Raw genomic sequence first — 15,160 nt, forward strand, 5'->3', positions numbered from 1 at the left:
AGTTACTGGCTTGAGCGCGCTCACAAAATAAGTGCCCGCGCTCCAGCAAGTTACTGTGGGCTTACGAGAGGCAGAGCTCGTCCCTGCCTCACTTCTCATCGCTACCCGTAGTTGTAGCGGAGCTCGGCAAATTTGCTGATTTTGACTTTAAAAAGCGATTGGAATCATACTTTAATCACACTTACATCATAGATCAGTGGAGACATTTTATTATTATTATTATTTTTCGTTTTTCTTTAGTTGTTTTTCCGTTACATTGGAGTATGACAGGTGAGGCTCTGCCTCCCCTGCCTCCCCTGCCTCCCCTGACTGCACGTCGCTGTCCTGCTGTGAGAATATGGCTTACTAGCTTCATCATGCAATACAAGGACAGAAGTGCTTCTCCTTTATTTCCATATGTTCTATATTTGACATTTCACCTGGTCTATGCAGCTCTAGCAATATCTCAGTATTAAATCACACATGCAGCCAAGACGTCTGTGTAAAAAAAAAAATATGTTAAAAACAGTTTTTCTATAACAATTATTTCTATTTTGTATTGTTTTGCTATATATTACCTTGAATCTTTAAGCCTCCGATCCCTTGAATGTATTGTGTTGTTGTTGTTGTGTGTTTTTCGTAGGTTATTTAATGATTTTTATTTGTATTAAACTCTTAACTTGGGGTTAAATGGAATTCATGGTTAAATAAAGGATACAGTACATAAACTAAACCATTTAAAAAAATGTTTTATACATTTGGGTTATCAAAATGTAAAGTGCTATTTTGTAAGGCCTGCTTTTATAGGCATGGGTATTTCTTATGTTGCTGGGGTGGGTTATCTACCATCAATAACAGTGAAGACTGTAACTAAAATGCACTTTTAGCTTTGTCTTTTTCCATTAATAAAAAACCTTAGGCATACTTCAGAAATGAAAACACAACATGTTCAATTTTACACCTGTTAGTCGTCAAATTTGATGCTACTGTTGGGATATATTGTATGGAAGAGCAATTCACATCCATTGAAATGTTAACTCTAGCTATCGTGACGAAAGAGACCAACAGGCTGTTATAGGAAGCAATATTTAGAGTTTCAATGAGGCTTACATCACAATCAGCTCTATGAATAAATGTTTAGTATCTGACAGGCGTTTGTGGGATAGGATTCAAGGGAGGTTTTCCCGTCTCAAAGGAAGAGTTGGTAAAAAATAAACCAAAATGTCAGTACCCCTGCTGTGTCATTGTCAGACATAGTGCTATCTCCCCCTGTACTGCACAGCCAGGGAAAGTTCTGTTGTTACTGGGTTTAAACTGGCCCTGTATTTTTTAAATAGCTGAATCTTTCCCTGCCTTTGAGGGAAAGTTGTTGGTAACAGACAGAGTTGAAAGAGTTCTGAAAAGGAGTGGACCCGGCTAATAATCCGTGGATATTGAATGAATGAGAGTCATTCCCCATGTGGATGTTCTAATTTGACAGTATAATACGGATTAGTGGCTCTCTGTAGTAATATGTAGAAGTGAGTGTAGGATGAGAGGTGCATGTTTTTGCATGTGGAGTCAGGCTTACAGATATACCTTTGCATCATGATTATTACCTTCCTGCCCGTCAAACAGGCTGTTTGCTTCGCCTGCTCTGATTCCCTCAGGGACAAGGGCTGGGGCACCCTGGCATTTACACTCTAATGAAAACAATCATTGGAAATATGTTAATCTGCCTGGCTGTGGTTGGCTGAAACAAACTGTGCTCTTTTATAAAGGCCAGATACTCCTGTGAGTAATCACCTATGGCAACTGAATCCATTTAACCATAATGTCTCAGTATTTGACCCATGCATGCCATGTACGTTAGTCACTCTGCAGAGATTTATATCAGGCTTTTTTGCCATTGGGGTACAAGCTGATATTATTCATTAATGTCTCAAAACATTTTACCTCAGTGACATTTATAGGTAACACCCAAAGGAGAAAGTGGATCAGATGTCACAAAGTTTGTGAGGACATCAATACATGTCAGTTTTCAACAGCACTAAATGCTGAAAACTATCAGTTATACAAGATTGAGGAATCCTGCTAAACGAGAACGAATGATGAAATGCGNTTTTCAGTTTGCGTCGGAAGATGTGTAAGCTATCTGCTGTCCTGATTTCAATGGGGAGCTCATTCCACCATTTTGGAGCCAGGATAGCAAACCCACGTGTTTTTGCTGACGGGAACTTGGGTCCCCCTCGCAGTGCGGGTGCAGCGAGCTGTTTGGCTGATGCAGAGCGGAGTGCACGTGCTGGGGTGTACGGTTTAACCATGTCCTGGATGTAGGAAGGGCCAGATCCATTCGCAGCATGGTACGCAAGTACATGTCAGTTTTCAACAGCACTAAATGCTGAAAACTATCAGTTATACAAGATTGAGGAATCCTGCTAAACGAGAACGAATGATGAAATGCGCTGAACTCTCCTAAAGAGAACAATGTACCCAGTACAGCTGCTGCAACTGGGCTGATAATGGCTGCCAGGGAAGGAATTACTCCGGCTGGTACAGACCTAATGTGACTAATCATCACAGAAGAATACAAGGTACACGCACTCTATGGCAGGAATGCATGCGACGCGAATGTCACGCACATCTAAATGAGAATTATAATATGTTCGTGCCTGTAGAAAATGCTGAAAACTAATCCCTCAAGGAAAAATAACAAGAAAGAAAATGAGGAAAACAGACACTACCAACTCTATTGTTGTCACGGTTAGTAAAAAGAATAACCCTTAAGTATTGACACAGCTAATGAAGCAAGCTAAAATTAAAGGTACACTGAAAAAACTGAAACCTTGACTGTAATTAAATGTATTATGTCAACAGATTTTGCACAACTGCATTAGGTTAGTTTAAAGCAATAATATTACGTTTATATAACAAATATTAGGTTCAACTTAATATTATTGCTAATTAAAGTAACCGTTTCAGTTTTTTCAGTGATAGGCATCGTAAATGATAGCTAATAAAACTGATTTAAAGACAACTTAGAAGGGCACTCGGCTCTTTCAAGGTTAATTAAAAATGAACAATAACTTATTCAGATCTACTCTATGGTTTATCCCTTAGCCAATGCATCACCCTTCCAACACATTGAGAAAAAAGCCGGACTTTCTGGAGTCGTGTTTTCATTGTATGTATCGTTGTCAGCTAATAAATAAGAAATAATGCTGTTTTTTTCATAATTTTCAAGATATTCCCCTTGATCAACTTTAAAGACACCATCAATCCCTTTTTGCAACCGCATACAGCATAGTTGACATTTGCCCCCACTGCTGTTAGTTAATCATCAATTTAAAAAGAAACATGTGAAAAAACGTTGCATTTCATGACATATGTCATTACAACTGTCACATTTGAGTTAGTTTTAGTTTACTACATCCAAATGTCAATCGTTTTTTATTAGATGAGTGTGCATTACAATTTGAGTTTTCCTGCTAGAACAAATCACTTTGACAAGGACAAATAGTTGGCGGTGTGTGGTTTGGTTTAGTTGGAGGGCATGAGGTATTTCTATCTCTGGACCTTTTTCTGGGTAGGCTGCATGGGGGTGTGTGACAAGTTTCCATGAGTAGAAGTGACAACCTTGTGGCTAAAAAATGTCTGACAGAGTGTTAGTGTGTGTGCATTAGACGGTCTCTATTTAGTCATGCTAAGGGGCAGGACAAACATACAAAAAACAGAAGCAACAGTTAGTGACAGAGATAAGGGAGGGCAAACATGGAGGGGTTAGTCATTATCGAGTGGAGATAACACACACACACACACACACACACACACACACACACACACACACACACACACACACACACACACACACACACACACACACACACACACACACACACACACAGAGAGAGAAGGGTGGCAGCAGGGATTGAATGTGGAAAATATGAATATGTCACCTTGATGCTTTGGAAGCATAATTATCAGTGTTCATGCATCACATAGCAAACTGAATATTAAAAAGACAGAGAATGAGAGATTAAGTGTGTGAGACAGATAGATGAAGAATGCATGAATGGGACAGAGTGATGGAAAGGCAGGGAGGTAGAATACAGGATCAAAGTATCTCACTTTTAACAAACCTACAAAGCAAACCAGATCTCTCTCTGTGTGTGTGTGTGTGTGTGTGTGTGTGTGTGTGTGTGTGTGTGTGTGTGTGTGTGTGTGTGTGTGTGTGTGTGTGTGTGTGTGTGTGTGTGTGTGTGTGTGCTTTTGTAAAGGTCCCATGTTGCCTTCCTCCTCACATGACCTCCTGCTACTTTATCAGTCTGTATTTTTTAGACTTTCTATTTGTTTTCCCAGACAAACACAAACACACACACTGGCCTCTCACATCAAACAGGGGTTAGCAGAGGAGAAAAATCAAAGAGCAGCGAGGAGGAGAAAAACCAAACACAGCACACTGTCCGAGACCCCGAGAAAACCTGGCTGCCTCAGTTTGTTAATAGAGTCCTGTGACTGGCGTTTGTTACATTATGTTATATTAGATGTAATTATTGCTGTCCTTTTATTTGTATTCTGTATGTTTATTTGGTCCATCTTAGATATACATGTAGTATACGTGTACATGTGTGTACAGTTTAATTGTAAAAATCTAGTGTATTCGCACTACTACTATGCTATATCGCTAAATATTGCAAATTAATGTTATAAAGTAACATGCCAAAATGCTCTTTTGAACAGAACTACTCTTCCATCTATACCTTGAACTTTCTGCTTAATTATCTATTAAGAATTATTTCAATACATAGGACTCGTTTCCCAAAGCTTGTTTCTTCTTACAATGATAAAAGCTTGAATGCATACATTTGATATACTACCACATTATGGTATGATTTTGTGTGATGTAAATTACGTGAATATTTTTGCCAAATAAAAACATGAAACAGCTGTCTCTTTGCATTAAAACTAACAAAACGTTATGCTTCAGAGGCATTAATACTCCCCTTAGAGATGCAGTAACCTTGAAGTTAATTATTCATTTTCAGACCAAACATACCAATGAAATGCGTGGTAAATGTCAAATTAAAATAAAGTCAGGTGAAGGACTTTCCACATACAGACAGTCAGTACAGAAACCACCTTCATCATAGTAATGAGAACAATCTGAATGTAGACTCAAGTTATTTTGCGAAAATAAGAAAGAAAGCGAGACAGACAGACGGACAGACAGACGGACAGACAGACGGACAGACAGACAGACGGACAGACAGACAGACAGACGCGCAGACAGACAGACAGTGACAGACAGACAGACAGACAGACAGTGACAGACAGACAGACAGACGCGCAGACAGACAGACAGTGACAGACAGACAGACAGACAGACAGTGACAGACAGACAGACAGTGACAGACAGACAGACAGACAGACAGACAGTGACAGAGCAGCAGGTGTGTGCGGACACAACATATGCTGTGTGACAGACAGAAAGTCTTAATGGGACGCTGCAGTCAGTCACTCCCTTCACACTCCTGCTGTGCATGCGCACACACACACACACACACACACACACACACACACACACACACACACACACACACACACACACGAACACAAACCTCCTGCTGAAAAGTCACAGAGGAGAGGAAAGAAAAGACAGGAGGACTGCCCTGGGTCTGTGTGTGTGTGTGGGAATGTGCCTTCAGTGGCTTCACAGCTCCCCTGTGTGGTCGGCAGTGGTGTCACACACACACACACACACACACACACACACACACACACACACACACACACACACACACACACACACACACACACACACACACACACACACACACACACACGTGTGTGAAACAGTGTTGGTATACAGTGCTGTTTCCCTGCCTGACTTAGATCAAATGTCGCAGTTTTTCAATAATTTAAACAGGAAAAAGGAGACCTACTTTTGTTTTGAAGAATTAATATTACANAGCAATGCCACAGGCTGATTGCCTCCATGCCACGCCGCATTGATGCAGTAATCCGTGCAAAAGGATTCCCAACCAAGTACTGAGTGCATTAATGGACATTTTCAAATGTTTGATTGTGTTTTGCTGTTATAAATCTTTTTTTTTTACTTGGTCTGAGGAACTATTCTAATTTTTTGAGATAGGATTTTTGAGTTTTCTTAAGCTGTATGCCATAATCAGCAATATTAAAATAATAAAAGGCTTGCAATATTTCAGTTGATTTGTAATGAATCCAGAATGTATGACATTTTTGTTTTTTTAATTGCATTACAGAAAATAAAGAACTTTATCACAATATTCTAATTTTCTGAGACAGTCCTGTACAGTGCTGTTTCCCTGCCTGACTTAGATCAAATGTCGCAGTTTTTCAATAATTTAAACAGGAAAAAGGAGACCTACTTTTGTTTTGAAGAATTAATATTACATTTTTCTTCTTGACTCTCTTTTTCTTGATAAATGTTGAGGAACTTTTATCCATTTCAATGATAGATACGCTCAGTCTGGGTTGGAATGTCTACACAAAGCTTGCTTCTCAACTTTTAACCATGATTTAACACATTGGGGATTCACGGGTTTCATGGATAATGTGCTGAGTCATTTAAATGTGATTATCACAGAGTATAGTGTTGTATAGGGACCAAGCCGCAGACTGAAGATTTATTCTAAGAAAGAACATTATTCCTATCCCATTACGGCTTCATTATTATCCATCATCTTCCACTATTGACTGATGGAGGTGTGCATGAGTGGAGCTCAGCTCTCAGCTCAAAATGAAAAAAAAGTGGCAACTTCTCACACAGAAAAGCATTCCCTTATTATTCATATCATGGTGTTTTCAGCAGGAGATGAAACTTCCTGTAATAACAGAAGATTCATTTTTCTTTTTGATCCTGCTCTGTTCTTGTTCCTGTCTCATTTTCTGAATTTCTTTGATCTCATATTGTTGAGGTCATGTCATGTCTGTTCAGTCTTATTTTTTCTTATCTTGTTATCCATGTACCCTTACGTCTTTGTGGAAACCAGTTTGTAAGAAATCCTCTGTTCAAAGGGAGCTTTGTAAATAAATGTGTTTTCAGTACGAAGAATTCATAGAGAAAATCTATGATGTGCTACCTGTTTACCGTTACGTATTCAGTAAGTCACCAACATTTGTTCCGGGACATTTACCAAAGTCAGTAAAATATATGTTCATCTCCTGAGCCTGACAGCCAGAGAAATGTGTCAGTGACAAAGCTTGAGAGTTGATGGTGAATTTCCGTTTCTATAACAATGGCCTTTACCGAGTGATTTTTGTAATTAAAATATGGTACAAATTGAAATAAATTATATTTATCCACCACTATGAGTGGGGACAGGTCCAGCGGTTAAAATATCAAAACACTTTGAGCAATGTACAATTTTATAACCAAGACATCTAAATAGTTTAAGGTGTTTTTTTACTGATCAACCTATTTTTAACATGTATTTTAAAAACAAAGCTACGAACCCATACACAATAATGTTACTTCAGGTTGATGTGACCTTGAATTGTGTGTGTTTTGGCAAGGTTGACTGATTTATTAAGGGTCATTAACTTAAAGTGGAGGGGGTATAATAAAGGTTACAGCTGACTGCGTGTACACACACACGCACACAAACACACACTCTGTACTATATTAATATGTGTGTGGCTTGCCCAGCTGTCTCACACATGACAGCAACCATTTTAAATGTTAATGACTGTGAACCCACAACCTTATGGAAATGAGAAAGATGATTAACACACACACACACACACACACACACACACACACACACACACACACACACACACACACACACACACACACACACACACACACACACACACACACACACACACGTACCTCCAAGGTCACAGATGATCTTGAAAGGCGAAAGGTCGAAGGCGGTTACCACATCTTTACCACAGATGTTCCAAATGGAGTTCATTAACTGCATAAACTTCACCATCTCCTCATCAGACCTACACACAAACACACACACACAAAAACATTCCTCTCAGAACATGTTTTCTTTCATTTCAATCTCTGTGTATTAAGGCAACATTTATTTTCTGTAAGCTGTCACCTAAGTTTACTTACTCTTTGTCTACAATAAAGAGTCAAACACACACGTACACACACACACAGAGAGCCTCTCATCATCTACAAAGTTTCTCCCAGTAGCGACACAGTGTGTGTGTGTGTGTGTGTGTGTGTGTGTGTGTGTGTGTGTGTGTGTGTGTGCGTGCATGTGTGTGTGTGTGTGTGTGTGTGTGTGTGTGTGTGTGTGTGTGTGTGTGTGTGTGTGTGTGTGTGTGTGTGTGTGTGTGTTTATAGCCCCATGGCAGGACAGAGTGCTGGGTGATGAGGTGGAGACTCCTCAGAGCAGCAGCAGTCACCACAGGCTCTTTTATTCTGCTACACCCTGTCTCTTGCTCACTCACACACATACTATACGATACACACACATACATTTACACACACTCTGAGTATCATCTGTTCTGCAACACTAAACTTGTATTCATCTAAACTTCACTGCAGCAAAATGATCAGCCATCCACTGGACCAGACTCCAGCTGACCTCCAGGGGAACTTTGAAAGTGACTCATTGTTGCGGCTTCAGACTGATTACATCGGATGTGAAAAGATAAAAATGACTGTAAGGCCAAACAGCAGACTGTCAGCTTTAATTTGAGAGCATCTTGGATGTAAGTTATCGAATGCCCCCAACGATAACATCTGCAGCCCTTTTTGTCCTCGACTGAGCACATTTACATTCACACTCGGTTATCTCTGTCCTTAGATTTACATTGTTGTAACATCATGGTGGTTTGTGATCAGTCTGCCTGTGTTCTTCTCAACATCCTCACAGGTCTCTGTCATATCTCTGTCACTGACTGGGTTACGGATCATGGCTGCCTGATCTCTGTTGTGTGTTTTATAGCTGTCTTAATGCTTTAGCCTCTACATTTACTGTACAAATAATAAAAGAAAGGACAGAAAAATATAATTTAAAGTAGTGTACACTTTGACTATGCTTTGACCTCAACCAAAAATGGAGATTGTAATTAATGTTTTGTTTTAATTTCTGTGCGTCCAATGTGTTGTTGAATGATAGTTGAATCTCATTGGGCTGATCCAACATCAATATCTTGGAGAAATAATGTGGTATAATAATTATAATTGTTAGACCAATGTGACATTGATTTTATATTATTTGTAGGCTATTACATTTTATGAAATATATTCTTTGTATTTGAAATATATTGCCTGTTTTATTTAGTGCATTAAGCACTTTGAGCTTCATTTAGCACATGAAAGGTTGTGTACAGTTAAAGTCATTGTTATTATCATTGATTGTAATGATGATAATATGATAATGAATACATCAATATGTCCATTTCACAGCATCAGGCTAGTTGATTAAATGAATGAAAATATTAACTATGTAACATTCATCATTTAATGGGTTACATGTGTTAAACTATGTGTTTACTTCTTTATTTTATGCTCTAGTTTGACTTATTTTAATGGACTTTAAGATGAACAATGTAATGACCATATCAAGTGAAGCATATCAACCACTTATCAAACCCCTCAAACTATTTGAAATAAAGAAATATAGCCTATATATAAAATGACATGTAAATCAATGTCACACATCAACCTGCTTTGAACAAAACGATGAGAAGTTTTCATCCGTAGAACGTATTCAGATACAATGTCTTGTATATTTTTGAAATCTCAAAAGCTCTGCTGCCAGTCTTTACTTCAATCTTCTCTGCTTTCTCGAGTATGAGAGTTGAAGCTGCAGACGGGACCGGGCTGTGAATTATTCAGGTGCAGTACACGGCTGGCTAAATGTCGATGAGTAAACAGGAGTCTGAGTCATAAGCCAGCTTCGGATCCTCCTGCTCTGCTCCGGCTCTCCAAGAACGCAGTGAATGACTTCAGCGGTTGTTTCCCTCTTGCTAATTTACCCACAGTATTCACAGGGGAAATCAGCGGGGACAAACAACTGCTACTCCAAATTAAATCAATTGTGCGCAGGTGTTAGAGTTTTTCTCCGGGGGTATTTTCTTTTTCAATCAATTAAAGTTGAATTGCACATTCATCTACACGAGGGTGTATTACATTATGTGTGCACGGTTCATATTTGGAATATTCTCATTTTGCATCCATCTTTGTTAAAGAGGCTGTTTTTGAGAGATCATCAGCTGCTTTTCAAAAGAAAATGAGAACCAAAATGAATCAATTACAGAGATAGTTCAGCTTATGTAGAACCCTCAACAAGCAGCTACATACAAATATAACTTGCATGACATGTACAAAATCTAAAAAAATCAAAAGAAAGATGATATTGGTGTGCGAAGCTAATTCGTACATCTGCACATTGGTGTTGGTACATTTCATTGCTTCATGAGTAAAGTAATAATGGAAAATTGCGTTTTAACATCTGTTTCATCCTCCATTTGTGTGCATCAGATCAGCTTCCATCAAAGTGAAATGGCTGTGCAAATCATACTGAGGGAGGATAGCACTGCGTTTGAGTTTTGACGGCCTCTGATCCCCTGGGAGCAGCAGTGTTCTACAGTACGGTGCCTCGGGCGGGCCCATCGAAAGCTATTAGCAAACAAAGTGTGAAACTTTGAGCGTGTGACCCCTGAAAACTGCTGACCGGCAGATCAGTGAAGCGTTAAAACTGTGGGCACTAGTTACCATAAACACGAGACCTCAAGGACAATGGCAGAGATATTCTATATATCTGCTGCAAACGCCCTCACATCACCGCCCAAACCCTCTGCTGTCTCCCCCTCACACACCCACTGCCTCCTAATGAAGCCCACCAGTGGGTTTTTTTAGAGGGAAGAGGATGACAGACAGGCTTACGATGGAGAGAAAGGAGTGGAATTTAAATAAGCAAAAATGTGTGTGTGTGTGTGTGTGTGTGTGTGTGTGTGTGTGTGTGGGTGTGTGTTTGTTTTGTACCTGTAGAGAGCTTGAAACAGGTCATTGGAGCTGACTCCAAAAGCCTTTTCATACTGGTTTCTACCCTCCCTGGAAAAAAGACAAACATATTCATATGACAACATGATACGTGTTATATACAGTATGTTATATATTTTTCACATATATGTTTATAATTCGAGTGTACAAATTGTGGGATAGGTATTTCTAAATTCTGCTTCAGCTTTATCTCATCTCCACAGTTCAGGTAGATGCTATGTTTACATCAATTTGCGGTCTATTTTTAGGTACATTCACATGATTCAGTGGTACATTCCCGCACAGAAGAGGGCGTCTTCTTCCTTAAGTAGCATATTAACTGGTAATTGTTTTCAGTTTTGCTCACAAAGGGCCGCTGTCTGTCCACCCTCAGACAATGAGAATAAAATCCATTTAAGCCACTGTTCAAACAGAGAAGGAGGACTACATCCTAAAACATGCAGTTCTCCCAGCCCTACCTGTGCGTGATTTTAATCGTAGCTTACTGATTTAATTGAACAACAAAATTCCAGGGAATTGTTAACAATAACAATGTCTTTGTATTTTATAAGCAGTTATAAAGCCCATTGATATGATTCTTGTTTTTTTTCTGCTCGACTCCCCTTGCAGCATTGTGTGTTCTCAAGTTACATTTTGTTACCTATATTGGTCCTCTACAGATTTTCTTATACAAATACATGTTTAATTCGACAGGTCCTTTTGAAGATATCTGAAAGGCAAAGCACCTCGAGAGGGAGCAAAGACAATCCCCCACACGAGGGACAAGAAATGTAAATTGATTGATTGTTTAATATTCTCAAATGTTTGCATTTCCTATTTTGTAACATTGCAATTTACACTGAACATTTTTGGTTGTTCATGACATTGTTTTAGGGGAAATTGCGATCCGACATTTTAAAGCTTAAAATGAAAAACTTGTAATTTAAAAAAAAAACATGTGTGACCTGACAGCGTCGGTCAGGTATTGCCAGCAGAGGTAGATGGTTCTGGAGCTGTACTGGATGGACTGGTAGAGAGACACAGGACTGGAGCGGGTCAGGTACACACTGGCCTGCTCTGTGTTACTGTAGCACACTGAAACAGGTGGGAGAAGAGAGAGAGGAGGAGGGGGCTGAATCAGTGCAGATGTTTTGATCTTTTATGTCCACATTGGAGACAAGGACAATTATAGGGAGGTGGGCACGTTGGTGGGGGAGCAATTGACAATGTATAACACGTATGATAAAATAAATAATGAAGCCTTGAAAAGCAAGAGAGAGAAATAAAAAATTCTGGTGATTGACTGTTTTAAGTCAAATCCACTATGTACCTCCATTCATCTGTGAAACAAGTGTGAGGAAACAGTTTTACCAGGGTTATTTTTCAAATCGTCTTTTTATAATCATTGTATTTACTCAAAGTTTGACCACTTGACTTATTTAGAGCAGGGGTTCCCAAACTTTGCCATGCCAAGGACCCCCATATAGCATTATCCTCCGGCGGGGAACCCCTGTTGCAATTTAAAAAAAATTATGTGTACAAGTGCCTGGCGATGGAGCATGCAGTGTGTTGCGACTACATTTGGGGCCTTCTGCCTGATCAAAGCTGTCACTCCGCTTTTTTTGCCTGTCATAGCCCCACTGCCCCATCTGAACACACACCCACACAACGAGACCAGTCAAGTCCATTTGAGATGATGTACTCATCTAAAACTTGGAAAATGTCTCTTCATGTGGTCTTACCTTCCAGTGCTTTGTAAAATAATATGTCCTCAACAAAGTTGTCTTCAGAAATAAATCTGATGTATGCAAGCAATTCTGCGACATTTGCTATATCCATGCTCTCATCCGGCTGCAGAGAGAAACATTCTGTCAGAAAATGTTAGAGGTTGTTAGACTATTGAAGAATGGGAGTGCTGACCTTGTCCATTGTCCCGGTGTGTGTTGAGGAGCTGCAGGCCGGCGCAGGCAGCCAGCAGCCTCTCTGTGCCGTCCAGACTGGCTCCTATGGCCTGACTGATCTCCTCTGCAGACAGGGGGCGCTCTGCAGCCAGCAGCACATCAAACACCCCCAGCTCACAGGAGGAGAACACTGTCTGAGTCAGAGAGAGACACAGCTAAAGGGGAGTTCATTCATAGTAGAGTGATTCTACAATTTAAAATGTCCATGTCCATTGATGTCCATTAATGATAATTATAATTATTCTAACTATTTTCTTCAAAAATATCATATTTAACCTATTATTGGAAAGCATGTTATAATATCACACACACAGAGTGCATCCTACGCTTTATTTAGTTTGAAATGTTTCATGATGTTCTTAAATTGTCAGTTTTTGCTATGTCCATTTTTCAGTTGAGGGTGTCTTGGTTTCAAAATAATGAATAAAAAACATTAAAGTAAATACAAAAAATTATTCATTTATTTCAAAAGTTTAAATACTAAAGAATAATAATATATTTTTAATTGATTTCCTCCTTTAAATAATTCAAATATCTTAATATATGAATGTCCGAAAAAGTTCTGTCAACAATGTTACTAACACTACTCTCCCATTTATCTCAAAAATGGTTTGTCCCAATACCATGTCACCAGCATCACATGATGCCATGTTCCTCTTTGGCAGACATTTTGAACACACTGTGGTGATTGTCCTCTAATTCTTTACAATATTTGATGTATAATAGCACATTGTCAATGAGTATATTACTTGACCATCATCAATGTTACGTACATTGTTATGGTTTACAATGGTTTAATGATTTTAATTCAATTATATGTTCAAATGTGATGTTAACCTGTTCAAGAAAATGACATGTGGTCATCCAGGCAAGGCCTACCAAATGATGGGTCAAAATCATAGACTGGTCAAAATAAGGAAATTGTCAACTAGGTTACATGCCAACTAAGTTACCCAGTACTGTAATAACCAGTGGTGTAGTGGGGATTTTTTTTACTGGAGGGACGTTATTTTAATTAGGTCCAAACAATGCCACACAAGTGCGCACGCGCGCGCAGTGCACTCACAAAACGGGCAGACAGGTCCACAGAAACTACCGGTATGCTTATGTAACCCCCGGTGTAGTGTCCCCTCGGCTACAGATCACTCAGAGCTGGTGAATACTTTGGTTTATTTCACTGCGTTTTCTCAAAAGATCCTCGCGGAGTATGAGAATCTCCCACAATCCATTGCGGTAACAAAGCTACAGAGGCACGCGTTTGTAACACCAGATGGCGTAATTCTCCAATTTAACCCGGATTTTACACCAACCTTTATAACTCTGTTACATACACCCCCCTAAAATTCTGCTAAATTGGGGCAAAACACAAAAAACAACAAAACACACAGGAGATACAAAATACAAGCTGTGTAGAAATTGAGCATAACCTCGTTTAAGTCAGTTTGAAACTGTCCACTTGGAACAAGTCAGCAAGAGATTGGCCAAACCCCTTCATAACATAGACACAAAAGATGCCGTGTACACCTCTTATAAAATAAACATTACTCTTCTACATCTTGAAATTACTGAGGGACACTGTAAGACAGTGCAAATACTGGTTGAAAAAAAAACTAAAACATATATATCCATAATCACTATCAGGAGTCTAACCAAAGAATATGTCTCTCATAATAGAAAACACAGAACCACTTGTTGACACTGAGTCATCAACAATCTGCTCATTAATTTCACAAATGAGTCGAGCTGGAGGTTTTATAGGTCTACCTGCCCTAGTGCAAAGTGGAAGAGGCTGTTCACTAACTACATGGCCCTGTGTGAGTGCACCTAGTTGTGTATCTGTTGCCATGTCAGGGGAGGGCACACAATGAGCTCTTTCTGCTGAGGACTGTAAAGATGCATCTTGGGGCACCTCACATTCAACAGTGGAGGGCAACTGTGCAACACGTGCAACACGAAAGAGCCTGAGGGATTCAAAACCTCACACACAACATGTGAGATCAAAGACTCTTCTGCTTCTGAAGGTGCTGTGCTCACATCCACAACTGAAGAACAATCAGGCTGACTGGCTGTCTCATCCCCATCATTTGCATCCTCCATCTGCAGGAGCCAGTTAACTGTCTTCGTCTCACTGTTCTGTACAGCAAGAGAAACCACTGGGTCACTTTGTCCACTTCCAGCGACAGAAGAGCAGCTTGACTCAAGATCTTCATCACCTCCCACGGGGAGAAAACTCACAGGAAGCAGT

The 15,160-nt window shown here is 39.6% G+C and overlaps 1 protein-coding gene across 1 annotated transcript in view; it reads left to right on the forward strand.

Moving 5' to 3' along the window:
- Nucleotides 1–10,525, forward strand: part of LOC104952685 (transportin-2-like) — a 24,964-nt gene extending 14,439 nt beyond the window's left edge. Inside the window, exons 16-18 of the mRNA XM_010779552.1 lie at nt 2,101–2,104; nt 5,078–5,127; nt 10,454–10,525. Of these exons, the coding sequence (XP_010777854.1) occupies nt 2,101–2,104; nt 5,078–5,127; nt 10,454–10,525 (126 nt within the window). The remainder of the gene's footprint in view (nt 1–2,100; nt 2,105–5,077; nt 5,128–10,453) is intronic.
- The last annotated feature ends 4,635 nt before the right edge of the window (nt 10,526–15,160 follow it).

This window comes from Notothenia coriiceps, unplaced genomic scaffold (genome assembly GCF_000735185.1).
Source record: "Notothenia coriiceps isolate Sejong01 unplaced genomic scaffold, NC01 NC01_scaffold00020314, whole genome shotgun sequence".
Taxonomy (NCBI): Eukaryota; Metazoa; Chordata; class Actinopteri; order Perciformes; family Nototheniidae; genus Notothenia; species Notothenia coriiceps.